A 20,652-nucleotide genomic window follows, 5' to 3' on the forward strand; every position below is an offset into this window, starting at 1 on the left:
GTGTGAATCTCACAAGAGATGGCAGGGAACATGACATCTTGGGACTATTATAACATGTCATTTTAAACAATATCAACATGGTCTTTATTCCTAGGAGGGTGTTAAAAAAATCAGGATTTTTATTTAAAAATCAAAATCAATGATTTATTTGATTTAAATCATATTTATCTTCAATTTTGTAATATATTTAAAACAGTAGTCTGAATTTTATAACCATGATTTTGAGAAAACGACCGAACCGATTGACACCGTAAAGCATTCTGATTAAAGCTCTTTGCCTACAGATTTGCCGAGTATCTTTAAAAGCATAAACATTTCTTGCAGTATATTTTTAAATTATGAAAGAAAAATGCAGCATTCTGATTTGCTACAACGCTCGCCAGTACTTCAAGGCTACCTGAACTGTAAGAGCGCTGAGCAGGAGGCACGATCGGGGAGGTGGAAGGGGTTAGGCACATACATACAGTCACACGTCTTTCTTGAACAGTGCACATTTCATTCAAAATTCCTCAAAATTTGAACGAGTGTTCAGTGTCTAGGTTAAAATTAAATTTCAAAGCAGCTGACTACATTTGATTAGCATGGCTCAATATGGGATGAAGCCCCAATGGCAATCAGTCGTTCATTAATATGTGTGAATAGTCATCTAAAATATATCTTAAGTAATGACATTGATTCCTTCTGGTGGGAAAATGATTGTTTCTGAAGATTTCATAATGTTTTTGCCTGTTTTGCCACATACTTATCACCAAACAATTATTTATTTATAATAGTATTAAATACTCTCCTCTTTGACCCTTCTTCAAAACACATCACTTACATAAAAATATGTGGGCAAAACCACAGAAAAAAGAAAAAGGAATTTGCTGATTTTTTTTTTTTTTTTTTACAAGAAATCGATAATGGTGATTACCCCTCTGTAAATGGTGATGGCTCCAATAATATTGAGCTACCAGCCAGAATTTTAGCACACGATGGATGATATAGCGATTCAAATTTATAGCAAAACGTTCAATTCTGCGAAAGATGTCATGATTTCCCTGAAAGTTGCCACTCTTAATTTGAGTCATTGGGCTTATACCCGGTAGTTCAAAACTATTCACTAGCATCCACAGAATAATAGGCCTACTGAAGATGAGAGCTAGCTACTTCAATTTTCTACATAATGCTTGAATTCCTTGGAATTAATTGTTTACCTCCACATATTCTTATTCTAAAAATTGGAGCCACAGTTATGCTCCTTAGATATCGGAATGTTTCCCAACGGCTCATAAACAGAACCAAATTAGGGCCTAATTCTAAGAAGTATGCATGAAAATAGTTTAGATTTGGAAATAAGTGATGATAAAGCGAGCTCTAATCCCTCGAAATGACTTAACAACATCTGATAAAACACATAATTTCTTACACGAGGCATCAACTTCCAATTCGTTCGGTATTTTGTATCACGATCAATAAACCTTAAGGTACGTGAAGATCTCAGCCAGTTTTCAGCCATGGCCAGTTAAATGTTGCAATGTCAAGAGAGCGATATTTTTAAGTTACAAGAGTGCCAAAATGTAATTGTACAAGGAATGCACCGAGCAAGTGTGTGTGGTTTGGGTTACATAGGTATCAGCTTGAATTCGGGAGATAATGGACTTGAACCCAACTGTCCGCAGCCCTGAAGATGGTTTTCGTGGTTTCCCATTTTCACATCAGGCAAATGCTGGGGATATACCTTAGTAAAGGCCACAGTTGCTTCCTTCTCCACCTCTAGCCATTTCCTATCCCATCATCACCAAAGACCAACCTGTGTCATTGTGACAAAGAAAAATAAAGAACAAGGAATGTTGCATATAAGGAAATCCTTCAATAAATACCGTATTTACGCGAATAATCCCCGCCACCGAATAAACCCCGCACCCTAATTAGGTGGGCTTATTTTGAAAAAAAAAAAAATGCTAACATTCACGCAAATAAAACCCGCACCCCAATTTCGTGCCTCAAATTTAAAAAAAAATGTGCGTGTATTATTCGCGTAAATGCAGTATTTACCCCCATTAACCATCATGTGTTGATGGGTTTCAGCTAACTTGGTATTATTTTCAAATTGCTATAGGCTTATATTTTATTGTTAAGTACCTAAGATGAATAATGAAGGATCAATCTAGATTCTGTGTTTTAACAATATTTTGAATTGGGGTATTATATTACAACACATTTTAAACCAGTTTTTTTCTCATGACTTGTTCTTTTAAATAAAAACACAAACTAGAATCTTTGTTTACGCCAAGCCTGTTTCTTTTTTCTTTTTTGCTAGTTGTTTTACGTCGCACCGACACAGATCGGTCTTACGGCGACGATGGGACAGGAAAGGGCTAGGAGTGGGAAGGAAGAGGCCGTGGCCTTAATTAAGGTACAGCCCCAGCATTTGCCTGGTGTGAAAATGGGAAACCACGGAAAACCATTTTCAGGGCTGCCGACGGTGGGGTTCGAACCTACTATCTCCCGAATACTGGATACTGGCCGCACTTAAGAAGCCTGTTTCTAAACTAGTTCTTCATCTTCAGACACATTTATAGCTTCTTTATTTTAGTGCTTATACAAAAACTTTATCTACACCAAGCCTGTTCTTTAACTCTGAATGAACACCATACGTTAAAAACAGCTGTTTTACACCAGCAGATGATGCTCTAGCTGTCAAGAGTTGCATAACTTTATCTATTACCAACTTGCCAATGATATTTTCTTGAGACTTCCACCACCACAAAGCAGATATACCTTGCACCACTTCACCGATGAACACTATTGAAATAAAAGGTTGAGATTTTGCTCGATATTTCACAAGTATTATATATATGAAGTTCCTGCATACTTTTCCTGGGCAGGCAAACTGAAATGCATATTCATGCTCAGATGGATGTAAAAAATATTCTGAGATGTTTAAATTATGGGTGAACAATGAAAGCCAGAAAGTGTGGTGCAGCCAATGCTTGATAACATTTTTCAAACATCTTAGCTTTGGTGTCATTAGTTCCAGATTTTCTTAACACTTGTAATTCCTCCAAGTCATACTTTAGTTTTTTCCACACTTTCACTAGTTGTCCAATGGTACGGTCACTTCTTTGGGTTACGTCACGAGCCAGTGCTACTGATGTTAACACATTTAAAACGTCTTCAGCACTTTGGTTTATTTGAAGCTACTAACCTTTCTCTTAATGGAATCTTGTCTATATTTTCTTCACAAATCTTCACAATTAGTGGCCAGTTTTTAATTTAAGACTGAAGGCAGTCGGACAATGTATTCCACCAAACTTCTCGAGGCAAGATTGATTGCCCTCCTTCACTCCTAAGTTTTGTATGATTGGCAAAATGATTATTACAGAAGCATTTCACAATTTCTACTACCTGTACCCTTATTATTGAAGTGTCCTTGGTACAATCCTGGTAGAGAAGATTCAAAATATAAGCAGATCAGCCATATGTAATTCAATATCTTCCCTTTCTTTGAGAGCACTCCTAATTTTTGACACAATGTATGCACTGTCTGTAATGAAACATCTCACATTGTTCTAAATTATGGTGGTAACACATGTTAATGTCCTAACACATATCTGAGTTCATTCAAGATTCACTTTCACACCTCCACATACTAGCTGCAGTGGTTTACACAGAGCATTGTTGAATCAAAAATCATATGCAAAGATCTGTGTCTAAATGCTAATAATCACAATAAAACTTGTCACCACTTGGTGAGAAAAATGCACAGGATCTGTTATATTTGAACAGAGTCTGCGATAAAACATGGATTCAAATTAGTGACTTTGTCACATTCAGTAAAACAGGGCTGAAATTGTTCCACTTCAAAAAGAAACGCTGTACACTGGTATGGAAGTTTCTGCCATCTATTGAAGTGTTGTCTTCTTATGAGTATTACATTTGTGCTTAGGAGAGAACCTCCCTTAAATAAGTTGGTATAATTTAACTACAGCAGTTGTGAGCTGCTGATATTTGATTGTGTAATATGGGATATCTAGAATGAAAAAGAAAATATGTAGTGTAAGAGAATGTCTATGAAATATGTAGGAAGTATTAAAAGTTAATTGTGTGACTTACCCTTTGATGGAACATTAAATAGCACATTCAGCTTTTTTGTATTTGGTGCAAGGCTTAATTGGGACTGGCCTTCTTTTTTTGTTATGAATGAAGCCATACTTCCCAGCGTCGACTTAGTTAAATGTAACATAAAAACTTTCCAGTCTGTCAAACACACAACAATTTCAATATAAATTATAACAGTATAAACATACTTGTATAAAAATACACACTATTATACAAAGAATGATATTCTGTTCTACAAGAATATCCTCAGATCCTAGCAAATAACTTGAAACATGCGTGTATACGTACAGTATTGTTTATGTTGTGCAAACTTGTCAGGGAAGAGAGTTAAGTGATAATATGAACAAATATTAACAAATAACGAATTTACAAGTATTAACATAATTAAAAACTTCTGTACTTATCTCGACTGCTGACGCTACGTCCGTTGTCACCAAACACTATTTCGGGACCGTGGTCACGGAGAGGCAAATGGAAAGTTTTGGGTATAGCACACTGCTTGCAGAGAGGGGAGGGGAAGCATGGGAGGAGCGTGTGGAGCATTGTATATCCTTCTTATTAGATGTTATAATCTAGTATACTGTACCGTGGAGAGGAGAGCGAGAATAGGGGCAGAGCGAGTGGAGGAGCACTGTGGAACCTTCTTTCATCACTGGAGAGGGGAGAAAAGGTTATTAACCTTCTTCATGTTACAATGTACTTTTATGTAATATGGATGAGAGCCTCCATGGCTCTGACAGCAGTGCGTCGGTCTCTCACCGCTGGATATCGTGGTTCAAATCCTGGTCACTCCATGTGAAATTTGTGCTGGACAAAGCGGAAGAGGGACAGGCATTTCTCTGGGTACTCCGGTTTTCCACTGTCATCTTTCATTCCAGCAACACTCTCCATTCTCATTTCATAGCATCTATCAGTCATTAATAAATCACTTTGGGAGTGGCGACTCCATCGTACTAATAGTATATATATATGATTCAATCATTCCATCCCTGACCCGGTCAATGACTGGAACACATGTTGTAAGTTTTCATTTTCATGTAATATGGACGAATGCAAGCCACTGATTTTAGGTAAATAAAGTACGGAAATGAAATAGAGAGTATCTATTAGACGTTGTTATTATGAGAAATGCTAATTTAAAGAGTAAGTGGTGTCCAGATGTTATGCGAGTAAAGCGAAGAGGGGGAATTTTTTAAACGTGTATAGTCATTTAGGTTGGATACGTTAGCATTTTTTGTGATATAAATTTTGATTGTTTCCTTTATATTCAAAGATTTACTTTTATTTTCAATGTGTAAAATTTTTAGATCTGTGTTGATGTCTGTGAAATGGTGAGAACTGTTGTGTATGTGCTCCCCTAAGGCTAAATGCCGATTATATCTGATCACGTTCTTGTGTACTTTGTATCTTGTTCGGAAATTACGTTTTGCTTGACCTATATATGTGGCATTGCAGTTAGGTTCTTGGCACTTGAGTTCATAGACTGACTTTGAGAAGGGGTCTTTTCTGTTTAGGCTGCACTTGCTGGTGTGTCTCTGCAATGCGTTGTTCGTTCGAAAGGCTACTTTTAAACCTTGTTTCTTGAAAATATTAGCTACTTTGTATGTGTTCTTCTTAACACATTTTTTCTTGTCATGTGTGGTGGTTTTTTGGGGATTTCTCTTAGGTTTATTTAACAGTTTATCTACTGAGCCTGGAGGGTGGTTGTTTCCTTTCACGATTTGTTTAACGATGTGTATCTCTTCGCTTGAAATCCGTTGTGCTCATTGGCATGGAAATAGCTCTATGTATCATTGTATTCAGTCTTGCTATTTTGTGTGTATGAGTAATTTGACTTGTCAGTAGTGTGCGATGCCCGAGTGGGTTTTCTGTATACTTTGTAAGACAGGTTGTCATTATTTCTTCTGATTGTGATGTTAAAAATAGTTTATTTTCTTGTTACGAAGGTCGATTAAATATAAGCAGGATTTTTTGTTCCTGAACATCAACAGCTGGTAGAATTGGTCCCGAGCTTCCGCTACGCTTAGACGGGCCGTTAGGAGTGGGAAGAGCATGCTGTTAGATATTTCTCGCCGTTTCGTCAGTAACACTAATGATGTCGGAGCAACAGGTGCACCCCTCCACTGCGCAACACATAATTATAAAATTTCTTGCTCATGAAGGAATTACTCACTAACACGACTAAGTTACTTTTCTTGTAGCATCTTCACAGTTGCTTCTTTTGCCTCACAGAAAATCTTCTCAGAAAACTATTTTTAATAACAATAGTAATGGAAGACACATGAGAACAGCAAAAGGAGCATATGGAGGAAGACAAATGAACACGTTATTTGCAGATGATATTGTGATTTGGGGAGAAGAGGACATGAATGTTCAAGAACTGTTGGATGTGGTGAATGGGAAGATTGAAGAATGTGGACTGAAAATAAGTGTAGAAAAAAGTAAAACTCTTGTTATGACTAGAGGAGAAAAAGAAGGGAAAGGTCAGATTAGACTTGCAGACAAGCCCCTGAAAGTAGTGAAGACGTTCAAATTCCTGGGGAGTGAATTAATGGAGAATGCTTGACTGGATGTTGAAATTAGTAAGAGGATTCAAGCTGGAAACTGTTTCTATCATAGTGTAAGAAACATGATATAGGACAAAGATGTGCCAATGGAAGCAAAGGAAGCTATATACAAGATGTATTACGTACCCATAACAACTTATGGAGCAGAAACTTGGACAATGACAAAGGACGAGAGTCGAATAAAGACAGCCAAAATGAAATTCTTGAAGAGTACGATACAGAAGAGTAGATAAAAAATAAGGAATGAGAAAATCCGGGAAGAAATTGGAGTGGAAAAAATTAAAGATAGAATAGAGAAGAGCCGATTAAGATGGTTTGGGCACAAAGCGAATGAGTGATGAAAAAAATGCCAAAAAAGGAGACTTCAGGCCTCTTCACTCATCCAGTTGGTGTTAATGCGTGATCACCATCAGACATCCGTTCGGTGTACAACTGTTTCATTGCAGTTTTGAAAGGCCGGTTCACGCACACATCCAACGGCTGCAGAATAGAAGTGTGTCCTCCGGGAATTATTGCAAGATCGGCTTTTCCTTTCCTCGTCATATCTTTTACAGCGTCAGTTGTATGTCCTCGGTAACTGTCCATCACAAGCATGTTTTGTTTTTGTTACAAAGCTCCCGGGCGACATTGCTAAACGCACTTCACCCAGTCCTCAACTAACACACTGTCCATCCAGCCGAACTCATGTGTTGTAACAATAACACTGGACGGCAAGTTCCCTTTCGGAAGTATTTTCCTTTACAGAACCACATTTGGAGGGAGTTTGGTTCCACCCACTAATACGCACAACATTACCATGCATCGTTGCTTTCCGTTACCACCTGTTCTGATGGTTACACTTTTAGAACCCTTTGTATCCACCGTATTTTCAGCGGCATTTCAAAATAGACAGTTGTCTGGTCAGCATTCCTAATTTGCGACACCAAATAAGAATTTCGCTTCCTCAAATGAATAATGTGACGCTGAAAGGCCGTTACCACAATTTTTCTTCATACGCCCCAGGGAGACGTTGTGAAATAAACGTACGTTTCCGAATGCACAAAACCCTTTCTCCGATAAAAGTTTTGGATCCATCCACGGCTTGCAGTAAAACCCTGTGTTTTGAGTTCTTTTGAGATCTCTAGTGCTTTCAATTGACACATTTCACTAGACACACCATATCCTAACTCACGTTTTTCTATCACCAATTTGTGAAGTTGTTCTTCAATTTCCAGAAACACTGCACTTCACCCGATGAACGCTCTGTGATCACCGTTACGTTTAAGAAGTTTATCCTTCACTTTCCGCCAATCACGAATACACGATTCATCAATATCTTACTTTCTGCCAATGGCACGATTTCCGTATATTTCAGCTTCGCTTACAACTTTAAGTTTCTCACACACAGTAAATGACCGCAGACGCCGTTTTGAATCCATTCCTTACTATCAAGACAGCACTTTCACAGGGCAGATACGGAACTTGAATGTGAGCGAGGTAGACTTCCGTAACCAACAGTCTCGACTCTCGCAAAGTACGATATCCCGCGAGATCAGCTATTCGCGCACCCAGCATGCCAGCAACACTTGTGAAACAAATTACTATCAAGCACCCGCAGCAGCGGCTTTCATATTTACTGCATATTTACCTATATTCTTTGATTCGCCGTATTTCATTACCTTACATTTCGTGTTTACATGCCACTGTAACCGTAATGAGAAAAAATATCGATCTTGGTTTCTAGACTGCAACTAAAACACAATAAGACCTGTGCCCGTTTACGTATGGTATACTGAGTACGGTAACCATATTCAAATCTATTTCAATACTCCATGTAAACGTAAATATTTACGAGAATGGACGGCTTGAATACGACCCGCATCCAAGATTTAGAACCAATATTTTGGGGGAAAAAGTGCGGGTGGTATTCGGGATTATACGGTTATTTATATTGAAATTGTGCGTTTGACAGACTGGAAAGATTTTATGGTACATAATAGGAAATGTTCATTGAATAAATAGTGTTAACTTCAACAATCACTCAATATATATAGCATCTATATTGTAATTCAATTAAAAACCACCAATGCACTGATGGTCCAAGCTCTCTTCTTCGGTATGTATATATATATATATATATATATATATACTGGATATCAGTAAACATGACAGGAATGGGTGTGGTGGATTGCATTATACCATACCTATTTACTTATATTTGACAAATGCCATTTCCAAATAGGTTCATATAAGTCCTTAAATAAATACATCTGAACAATTAGATTAGTGTGAAATTGCATACGTGTTTTACAATAACACTGATGTAAAGTTTTTTCAAAGAAATTGAGATTTTGCAACTTCCTCTTGACATACAGTAATCTGAATATGGTGAGCGAACCAATGGGACGTTATTAGGCGTCTGAAACACTGCTGCCTGAAACCCCACCATTCTTACAACCCCTATACCTTAAGGCCTAAATGACACAGGCAGTAAACGAGTAAAGACAATTTGGACTATGTTGAAACATCTCCTGCCCGTCTAAGTGAGAAGTGCCCACTGGCTATAACTTCCATAGACCTCTACCTCTGCCCCACCTAGACCCCGAATCCTACCTGGAACCGTTAAAATCCTGGATGGAGAGACAAGTCGGAAGTAGAACACAAAATGAAAACATGGGTCCAACAAGTCTGTAAGGCATTACAAACAAATTTTACAATTATTATTATTAAATGAAAAGCGCACAATGTGCAAAAAACAGTTTTTGTACAGATGGTCAACTATGCTAATGCCATTCTTATTGAGGTTGTCCTCATTTTGCAGTTTTGTGCATGGTATCTTTCACAATGATCGTTGCACAGGTTACATATACAGTCTTCGTTCGGCTGGTGGAAGTTTTTGGTTTGGCAGAATCTGTGGTGAAATCCATGAGTGGCGTAACGTGTAATTACGTGCTGTAGTTCGTAATTTGCTTGCTTCCATTCTTCCGTCATTATAGCGTCCGTGGAATAGAAGTCGGACCAAATAGCATTCCTTTTCTCGTTTAAATTTTGGCGCGCATTCTCGTAGGGCTTGCTGTTTGGTAGACAAAACTGTGTTTTGATATCGTCAATGAAATAGCCCTCCTTGGTTAGAACATACGTTAACCTTGAAGGGGCTGACTTCCCAATGCCTAGTATTCTCTTGAGATATCGGGCCTTGACTTTTTCTATTGTCATCAGGTCGCTGAGTGTGAGTTTTTCCCAGGTGATGCTAATCCCATAGGTTGCTATTGGTGATATGGCTGTCCTGAACAGTAGCATTGCTGTACCCAATGATATTTGTTGAGGTTGTTGAATGTTGTAGATGGCTTTTATTGCTGCGGCTGCTCTTTCTTTGACGTGGATATTGTAGGATGTTAGAGTAGTTTGGAGGGTGACTCCAAGGTACTTGAATTTCGGCACTACTTCCAGAGGTTTGTTGTGCATGGTTATTGTATTTTTAGGTGCATGTTTTCCTCCTTTCCTAAAGGTCATTTGTTTAGTTTTGTTGTGGTTTATTTGTAAACCGTTTCTTTCTGCCCATGATGTGAGCCTATTGAGGACCTCTTGGAGCTCTTCTATGTTTTCTGAGCCTATTGCCATATCATCTGCGTAAAGTATAAGCAATGCTGAGGTATCTGTGATTATTTCTGTGATGTCTGCTGTCATGATGTTGAATAAAATTGGGCTGATTGGGTCACCTTGTAGGACTCCGTTTGTTTGGGTTACGTTTTTGGATAGGGTTATGTTGTCTGATATTTGGACATAGTTATATTTGAGGATATTCGAGATTATGATTGCTTCGGATGTGTAGCTCCTATTAGGTAATTGAGCTTCCGGATGAGTGTTGCTCTATCAACAAGGTCAAAAGCCTTACGATAGTCTACGAAGACTACAAAATATTTCTTTCCTGGATGCCTCAATGTATCTTGGACCTGTTCTATTAGATATTTTACAGCATGTAGTGTGCTTCTTCCCTTTCGGAAGCCGAATTGATTTTCTGGTATCTGGGAGTCTATTTCTTCTGCAAGCCTGATTGTTAAGATTTTCATGAAGATTTTGAATGATGTATTTTCGAGGGCTATACCTCGATATGAATCAGGATTGTCAATTTCTCCTTTCTTAAATATCATTTTGATTGTTGACAATCTCCATTGCTCTGGAATTTCCCCAGTGTGCATGCATGTGTTGAATAGTTCTACCCAGTAGTCTAGCATGACAGGTAGAGTCTTTCAGGTGTTCTGTGCAAATGCTGTCTGGGCCGGGGGCCTTTCCATTTTTTGCTGCTGTTATTGTATTATATATTTCCTGCCTCGTTATGGGGATGTGATTTCCCGTCATTGTTACTGGAGTTAATTCAAAAGCTGTTGATCGGTGTTGGAGGTTGAGAATGCTTTTGAAATGGTTTTCCCATGACTCCATTGAGATATTATTTGTTACTGAAGTTTTTGGTTTCCTAAGCACTAGGAACGGGTCATTTTGGGCGTTTGCAGCACGTCTCCTGGAGTCTTCCTCAATGTACTCCGTTCTTGTTTTCTTGATTAGTGATTTATATTTCCTTCTTTGTTCGGCATATTGGGCCAGGTGACTCTGGTTCGATGTGTTCTTCGCTCGATGTAGTGCCAGGAGGGTCTTTTTCCGTTCATTGTAACAGTATTTATTGAACCATGGTTGTGATCTCCTTACTTTCGTGTGAGTTTGGCATGATTGAAGGGTTCTTGTACACATTTCCACTGCTTCAGTTAGTTCATGTCGTTGAACTAATAGCCTTGCTTTATCTATCTCATCACCGATATGTCTTAGTTTCTCTGGATCTAATTTCCTGGATATTTTCTTACTTGGTTGTATTGGCAATTGATCTTTATGAGTAATTTCAAAGACTGTCGAGATTGGTATATGTTTCCTAATCGGAGCTATGGCTGAAGTCCATAATGCTTTTTGACTGAATATTTTAATGTCTGCACCTCTGTAAAAGACTAAATCTATGGCGCTGCTTCCATTCGAGGCTATGTACGTTTTCATGTAGGGACTGTTAACAAGGACATAGCCGGCTTCTTCCAGAGCCTCTTTAATCAAATCTGTTCTGACAGTTGGTTTGTCTATTCTTGCATTTAGGTCGCCTGCGAAGATTACTCTATCATCTGTTTGCGTTTGTGACAAGGCCTCTGTTATTCTTTCGATTGTGTCCTCCGTTGACATATGTGGTTGAACATACATGCCAATGATTGATAGTAGGCTGGTCTTTACGGTAATTGTGTTTTCTTCTTTTATTATTTGTTTTATTTTCCCTAAGTTCGGTTTGAGAAAAATGGAGACCCCTCCTGATGGTCTTCCTGTGGTCTGACGAGCGAATGAATGAATTCCGTAATATCCCTGAATGTTGAAATCCTGTGTTAAGAATGTTTCTGTCAGTATAATGGCATTGTAGTTGCTCAATGTCTCTATTGGAAAGAGAGGCAGAGCGTTTTTTATGCCTTCAATGTTCCATAGGAGCATATGTGTATGTTTATTGTAGTTCTCCTCCTTCAGCACGGTTTGCTCTCCGAAAACGAAATCATCTTACGATTGTTCTATTTGGCCAGAATTCCGGTCGTACAGCATCTTCAAGGAATTTGAAAGGGAAACCTATTTTGAAGGCCTTGTTTTCACTTCGTGTGTGAAGTTCTTCGTAATGGATATTATCTTTAATTCCATTTTTCTCTAGGTACTTCTTAACCTTCTCTTCTGTTGCGTTTCCCTTCAGATTACCTAGGTAAAGCCATGCCATTTTGTCAGCAGCTTGTAGATCATCTTCTTGAACCCTTGTCCCTCTGATGGTTTGTGTGTTTCTTTTATTTATTACAGTTGTCCATTCTGTTTCTCCTCTATAGTTATGATTGTTATCCCTTCCGTCTGTTTTGTTACTGAGTACCGGTACTTCATTATCCTTGTGAGTAAGCACTGCATTCCTATTCAGGGTCTGCGTAACTTTTTCTTCAATAATTATATTTATTTTATTCGTTATGAAGTCCATCATATATCTTACGGTTTCTTTTAAATCCGCTAGATCTGTAGATTCATTGTTCACGGCTTTCTTTTGCTGAATGAGCTGGGTTGTCCGTTCAAGTAAATGCTCGCTTTGCATTCCGCCGTCAGATGGTTGAAGTTGCTTGTTGTTGCTGTTTGTAGGTTCTGGGTTGTGGCCGGGAGATGAAGCTATTTGTTCCGAGGTCGAGCTACCTTCTCCTGCTTGGGTGTGGCCGCTAGATGGAAGTAGCTGCCAGTTGGAGTTACTTACAGGTTCTTGGTTGTGGCCATCAGATGGCGCTAGTTGTCTCGGAATCAAATTGTCTTCTCCCTCTGATACGTCTTCTCTTTGGTATTCCATAACCTCGCTTTCAGAAACGATCATTTCGTTGTTCTTGTCTTTCACTACATTAGTTAATATATCAAAGCAGTTTCTCAGATCACTTACCGCTTTTAGTATCTCTTCTTTCTTCTCATTTTTAAGGTAACCACCTGTTTCTGTAATATTAACTATCGTTTTGAGAGCGTTCTCAATCCGTGTAGTATGAAGGAATGCTTTCATATTTAGTTCAATACTGAAAGTTCTTTTCCCCATAAGTTCTTTATCACTACCAGCCACTGCTCTAATGGATGATTATTTTTAGAGATGGTGGGGTGAAAGAATATAGCTGTGAAGTTATTTTTAACAGCCATTAGAAGTATTATTGAAGGCTCTTCAATTTTGTCACCCTAACATGCCACTGACCAGAATTGGGATTGACCTGATGTTACCACACATCCGCTTAACCGAATACAAATTCTAGGGAGGATGTGTGTGAACAATTTTGACATTTCTATCAGTAATTTAAAACTAATGTTATTATCTTCTTCTATACAAAGAAGCCAGTAAGCATTACAGGACATCCCATTCTATTAACATATTTACTGGCTGTAAATACATACCGTTGTCCAGGAAGACCTTCTGAATACTTGTTGTGAAGGCAAGAACTTAAGCACTGAAGCACTGGAAGAGAAGTGAAGTTCTCCGATGCAATCATTTCAAGCCCAGTATGTTGACGTCTTTTCTCCTTCTGGATCAGATCATAGAGTTCTGGATCTGCATCCCAAAGGTTCTGATTCAAAGAAAAGCTGTCTCCACTCATCCTTTATTGGCTAGAAAATGAAAGTGCAACACAGACAAATGAAAGCAAGATTTTTCTGGAAATTGAGGTAACTGGACTAAAAGTTGAAAATCACATATCTCAACTTGTTTAAAGATGAAAAATAGAAAAACTGAATTATACTGCCCTCCAGGGACTACCAGTTAGTAAACCACGTACAGTAAAACCTGCCTTAATGGATGACACCTCTCCTTAGAGGACAATTTTATAGGTCCATCATTAAATCCTATGTTGTGTACGAGTAATTTATCCCTCTATATGGACACCATTTATTCCAGACATTATAGCCACTAGAAACTTCAATTAAACCACTCCTAACAGACACTTTACATTTTTTTCTTTTTTCTTTTCAAATAAATGGTTCATGTTTGTGGGCTACTGTAGTCACGTCCTAGTTCGTGAACCATGGGCAACGGCTGAGTGGCCTAGTAAGTGGTCCTGACAGTCGGGATACCAGTTGCTATGGAATGGGAGTGGGCATCTCGGACATATTCTGAGTCCTGGCCCTCCTTGTGCTCAGGCGGCTAGGACTATATAATTCACCGGTGGTCCATAACCCGTTAGAGGAGAGATCCTCACTTGGACTATGTGCAAGTAGGGCAGCATCCTGCTTCATGAATTTACCGAGCTCAGAACATTTTAAGCAAGCCTCGGACCTATGGAAGTAATGGAGTCCCACTCCCATTTGACAGACGAGGGACTCCTTGGAAACAACTTGGCGAACGAAATGGAATTCGATGGGGAGCTATCAATATTAATGGGGCTTATGGAAGAAAGAAGGTAGAACTGGCTGAGTCAGCAAAGAGGATGCATCTGGATGTGCTAGGAGTAAGTGATATTCGGGTAAGGGGAGATAACGAGGAAGAGATAGGAGATTATAAACTGTACTTGACGGGTGTTTGAAAGGGAAGGGCAGAGTCTGGGGTAGGGCTCTTTATTAGGAATACCATTGCTCGCAACATCGTTTCGGTTAGGCACGTAAATGAGCGAATGATGTGGGTAGATTTGTCAGTGGGAGGAATTAGGACTAGAATTGTGTCCGTGTATTCACCATGTGAGGGTGCAGATGAGGATGAAGTTGACAAGTTTTATGAAGCATTGAGTGACATCGTGGTCAGGGTCAACAGCAAGGATAGAATAGTGTTAATGGGCGATTTCAATGCGAGAGTTGGGAATAGAACTGAAGGATACGAAAGGGCGATTGGTAAATGTGGGGAAGATATGGAAGCTAATGGGAATGGGAAGCGTTTGCTGGACTTCTGTGCTAGTATGGGTTTAGCTGTTACGAATACATTCTTCAAGCATAAGGCTATTCACCGCTACACATGGGAGGCTAGGGGTACCAGATCCATAATAGACTATATCTTAACAGACTTTGAATTCAGGAAATCTTTTAGGAATGTACAAGTTTTTCGGGGATTTTTTGATGATACAGACCACTATCTGATCTGTAGTGAACTAAGTATCTCTAGGCCTAGAGTAGAGAAAATGAAATCTGTCTGCAAACGAATAAGGGTAGAAAATCTCCAGGACGAGGAAATTAGACAGAAGTACATGGATATGATTAGTGAGAAGTTTCGAACAGTAGACAGTAAGCAGGTTCAGGATATAGAAAGTGAATGGGTGGCATACAGGGATGCTGTAGTAGAAACAGCAAGGGAATGCCTAGGAACAACTGTGTGTAAAGATGGGAAAAGGCGAACATCTTGGTGGAATGATGAAGTGAGAGCAGCCTGTAAACATAAAAAGAAGGCTTATCAGAAATGGCTCCAAACAAGGGCCGAGGCAGACAGGGATTGGTACGTAGATGAAAGAAACAGAGCAAAACAAATAGTTGTTGAATCCAAAAAGAAGTCATGGGAAGATTTTGGTAATAACCTGGAAAGGCTAGGTCAAGCAGCAGGGAAACCTTTCTGGACAGTAATAAAGAATCTTAGGAAGGGAGGGAAAAAGGAAATGAACAGTGTTTTGAGTAATTCAGGTGAACTCATAATAGATCAACATGGCGCCAACTGCTGCTGTTGTGTGAAACGCCTCTCCAGTAATCTCGTTAATTAGCAAGATTAACAGCCAACAAGTGCCATTTGTGACTTTCTCAGTGTAACTAAACTGTCATTGACCTGAAGCATCATTCAGTATGTCCGCGAAAGAAGCTATTCGTCGTGTAGAGTCTATTGAAGATGTTATGAAGGACTTCCAAGGCCGCCTGGAACACGTCGCAAGCTGCACCTGCCGCGCGGATGAGCTGCAGCGGCTAAAGGCTGAGTTCTCCCAGTTCCAAGAAAAGGTGTCTAGTGAGCTGAAGGACATAACAAAAAAACTGGAATTTACTGAACAGCGCCTCGAACAACAGGCCGAACTGCTTGATGAAGCTGAACAGTACAGCCGGCGGAACTGCTTAGTGCTGCATGGTATTCCAGAGGAGCCGGCAGAGAACGTTTACGATAAAGTTATCAACACGATGAAGGGCAAGTTAAATGTAGAGATAACTATGTCTGATATAGATCGTTGCCATCGTTTAGGAGTGCTAAAACGAACCACTGCTCAGGTTGTTGCTACGGGTAAGCGCCCTATAATTATAAAGTTCGTGCGTTACCATGACCGGGACAGAGTTTGGAGGGCCAAGCGGCTGTTAAAAGGAACTGGCCTTCTACTGACTGAATCCCTGACAGGTATCAGAAAAACTATTCTAAACAGGGCACGTGATCACTTCGGACTCCGATGGGTGTGGACACAGGACGGCCGCATTGTTGTTTTGAAAGACAATGGACAGAAAATGTTTGTTAGCAGCATGGCACAATTAATAAGCCTTATGTGAGCGACGAGATTGACTAGGAAAAACAATGAGTGATATAATAGCGTATAATGTTTGTGTATGTGAATGTGATAGTGTGTGTGAGAGTGATTGTGTAAATATTTCTGGAGGTGCTTATGAAACAACTAGGGTGAGTAGTTTGAATTTTTCTGTTGACAATGGCTAACGTAAATGAGTCAATTATTTATACCGAACAGCATGTCCGTGATGTCATTGACCCTATCCCTCTTCATTGTCGTCCGCCTTCACCCTTACCTTCCCCTTCACCAGCTGTGGCAGGAGACATTCTTAAGGAAATGTTAGCTCCCCACCAACAATATTTTCAGTGTTGTCATATCAATGCACAATCGCTTCTTTGTCACTTTGACGAAATACAGGCTCTATTTAGTAACAGTAACTTGCATTGTATTTGTGTAACAGAGACATGGTTACAGCAGTCACTCAAATCTGATCTCGTAAAGCTGAATAACATGACGTTACATCGCCTAGATCGTTTAAATCGTGTAGGGGGCGGTTGCGCTATATATTGCCGTAGCGACTTAAAAAGTAAAATAATTATGACCTCAGATCCTAAGACTCCATTTCGACCTGAATTCATGTTTGTTGAACTCTTGGTTAATAATCAAAAACTACTGATCGGAGTGGTATACAAGGCGCCGGACATACAACATATATCTGACCTAGAAGTGGCATTATCGAAGTTAACTCCGCTGTACGAAAACATAATCATTCTTGGTGACTTCAATACTAATCTCCTAGTTACAAGTAACGAATCAACATACTTACAAAACCTATTCCATGGCATGGATTACAATATACTGACACTAGACGCGACTAACCATGTTCACAGAATAAACCACACGTCTCACACACTGATTGACCTTATTATAACAAACAATCCGCAGAAAGTGGTAAAACATGGACAGCTTGCTGTACCAGGTATTTTGACCCACGATCTCATATACTTATGTTACTCTCTCAAGGCACCAAAGTACAAAACCAGGTACATAATGCGAAGAGACTTCAAGCATTTTAATACTGAGATAATACGAAATGAAGCATATCAATTGCCGTGGAATGACATTCTACTGACTAATGACATTGATGATAGGGTTGACAGACTGAACTCTTTAATATTAGGACTGTATGACAAACACGCTCCGAAGAAGCAAATTCGAGTTTCTCACCCTTCGTCTCCTTGGCTAACAAATGACATTAAGTCGGTCATGGCAAATCGTGATGCTTGGTATAGGCGATTTAGGCGAACTGAAAGCACTAGTGATTTCGAAAATTACCGTATTCTCCGAAATCAAGTTAAGAAATTAATTCATAACAGCAAGTATAAATATATTCAAGAGATAACAAACAGACGAAATTCAGCACTAATATGGAAACATTTGCATCAGATGGTTATAGGTCGCAGCCTGACCATGCAGACACCCAGTATACCACTTGATGATCTAAATTCTCATTTTACGAAAGCAGCATACACTAATAATGATATTACTGACAATAATGACTATGATGCTAACTATCCTAATGATGATAATGATGATAATAATAATAATAATAATAATAATAATAATAATCATCATCATCATCAACCAGTTGATGACCTAACTGATGATGATATTAACGCCATAAATGCTCATTCCCGAGTAAATCAAGTAAAATTCACTTTCAAAAAAGTTGGGCGAACGTTGTGAAGCGTGTAATTTACTCCCTCAAGTCTGATGCTCCGGGTAATGACGACATACCATTATCTTTCATAAAAAATATTATTGGTGCCATATTACCTATTCTGACGCATATATTTAATCATTGCCTTGTTCAGGGAGTATTCCCAACTGTGTGGAAGCACGGTATCGTCATTCCTATTCCTAAGAAGAATTCTCCTAGTTTACCATCAGATTATCGCCCTATATCCATTCTCCCACCCCTTTCCAAAGTACTAGAACGCTTGGTACATGAACAAGTCCTCACTTACTTGACTAACTTCTCACTGCTTGACCCTTACCAATCTGGTTTCAAGAAAGGACACAGCACGACTGCCCTACTGAAAGTAACTGATGATATCCGACAGGCAATGGACACTCGACAAGTGACTGTACTGGTTCTACTTGATTTTTCTAGTGCTTTTGATACTGTTGTTCCTCAACTGCTACTTTCAAAATTGGATTCATTAAATTTCAGCAAGACGGCAATAAACTTTTTCAGTTCGTACCTCAAAAATCGCCGTCAGTGTGTCAAAGTAAATAATAGCAGATCCGAGTGGCTTAACAAACCCCCTCGGTGTCCCCCAAGGGTCTGTACTTGGACCATTGCTGTTTGCAATTTACTTACACGATGTTGCCAAATCGATTACACATTGCAAGTATCATCTTTATGCTGATGATCTGCAGATCTACTACCACTCAAGAACTGATAAAATTCAGAGTGCTGTAGAAAAAGTTAATGCTGATTTAAGTCTCATAAGTAATTTTGCATTGAGTAACAATCTCAAAATTAATCCTCTTAAAACGCAAGCAATAATCATTGGTACTTCAAAAAACTTACACGTCTTAAAACAATACGAAATTCCTCCTGTAGCACTAAACAATACCATTATTCCATTTTGTGAAACAGTTATGAATCTTGGTGTGGCTATAAGCGAAACATTGAACTGGTCGCAACATGTGATGAAAGTGTGCCAAAAGGTATATCAAAGCCTGCATCCTCTGAAGCGGTTTAAAAATATATTTCCTCGGTCCTTGAAAATAAAGCTCATTCAATCACTCTTGTTTCCAATTCTCGAATACTGTGATACAGTTTTTATTGATATCAATAACGAGCAAAGCATGAGACTGCAACGTGACCAAAATGCATGCATCAGGTATGCATTCGACATACAACCATACGCCCATGTATCCCCATTCTATACACAATTATCTTGGTTACGACTGAATGACAGACGTAGACTCCATGCAACTACTTTGGTGTATCAAGTGCTTTCTGAAAACACTCCTCCTTACCTATCCACCAGATTTCGCTACCTTAGTTCCCTGCACCTGTTCAATACCCGGTCAGGCTGTACGCTAGAAATTCCTGTGCATCGAACCGCAACCTACAACAGATCGTTCACTATCACCGCCACGAGCTGGTGGAATGAACTCCCCAATGACATCAGGGAAGCTAAATCTAAGACAAAATTTAAAATCCTTTGCCAGCGTCATCTTTTAAGCACTTCCAGTCTTTCTTGAGTGTGAATGGGATGCATGAATGAGAGTGAATATGGTTGTTTATTGCAATGTGTTCCTGTATATAATTTAGTTATACTTTACTCACTTAGTTAGTGATACTTTAGTTGCTTTAGTTATACTTTAGGTTGTAAAGATTTAATATGTTTAAATTTTATGTAAAATATACATTGTATATACATGAAGTGGTTAAGTGTAAGAAAGGGCCGGGAGCCCTAACTTCGCCACAATAAAGACGCTTTAATAATAATAATAATAATAATAATAATAATAATAATAATAATAATAATAATAATAATAATAATAATAATCCCAGGGAATCACTGGAGAGGTGGAGGGAATATTTTGAACATCTTCTCAATGTAAAAGGAAATCTTCATGGTGGTGATGCAAACAGCCAAGCTCATGGGGAGGAGGAAAATGATGTTGGTGAAATTATGCTTGAGGAAGTGGAAAGGATAGTAAATAAACTCCATTGTCATAAGGCAGCAGGAATAGATGAAATTGGATCTGAAATGGTGAAGTATAGTGGGAAGGCAGGGATGAAATGGCTTCATAGGGTAGTAAAATTAGCGTAGAGTGTTGGTAAGGTACCTTCAGATTGGACAAAAGCAGTAATTGCACCTATCTATAAGCAAGGGAACAGGAAGGATTGCAACAACTATCGAGGTATCTCATTGATTAGTATACCAGGCAAAGTATTCACTGGCATCTTGGAAAGGAGGGTGCGATCAGTCGTTGAGAGGAAGTTGGATGAAAACCAGTGT

The 20,652-nt window shown here is 39.0% G+C and overlaps 1 protein-coding gene across 2 annotated transcripts in view; it reads right to left on the reverse strand.

Moving 5' to 3' along the window:
- Shmt (serine hydroxymethyl transferase) overlaps positions 1–20,652 on the reverse strand; it is a 131,813-nt gene that overhangs the window by 90,081 nt on the left and 21,080 nt on the right. For both annotated transcript variants that reach the window (XM_067150094.2, XM_067150093.2), the window contains exon 2: positions 13,617–13,826. In XM_067150094.2, coding sequence (XP_067006195.1) covers positions 13,617–13,816 — 200 coding nt within the window. In that variant the 5' untranslated portion in view covers positions 13,817–13,826. The remainder of the gene's footprint in view (positions 1–13,616; positions 13,827–20,652) is intronic.

Source organism: Anabrus simplex, chromosome 6 (assembly GCF_040414725.1).
Source record: "Anabrus simplex isolate iqAnaSimp1 chromosome 6, ASM4041472v1, whole genome shotgun sequence".
Taxonomy (NCBI): domain Eukaryota; kingdom Metazoa; phylum Arthropoda; class Insecta; order Orthoptera; family Tettigoniidae; genus Anabrus; species Anabrus simplex.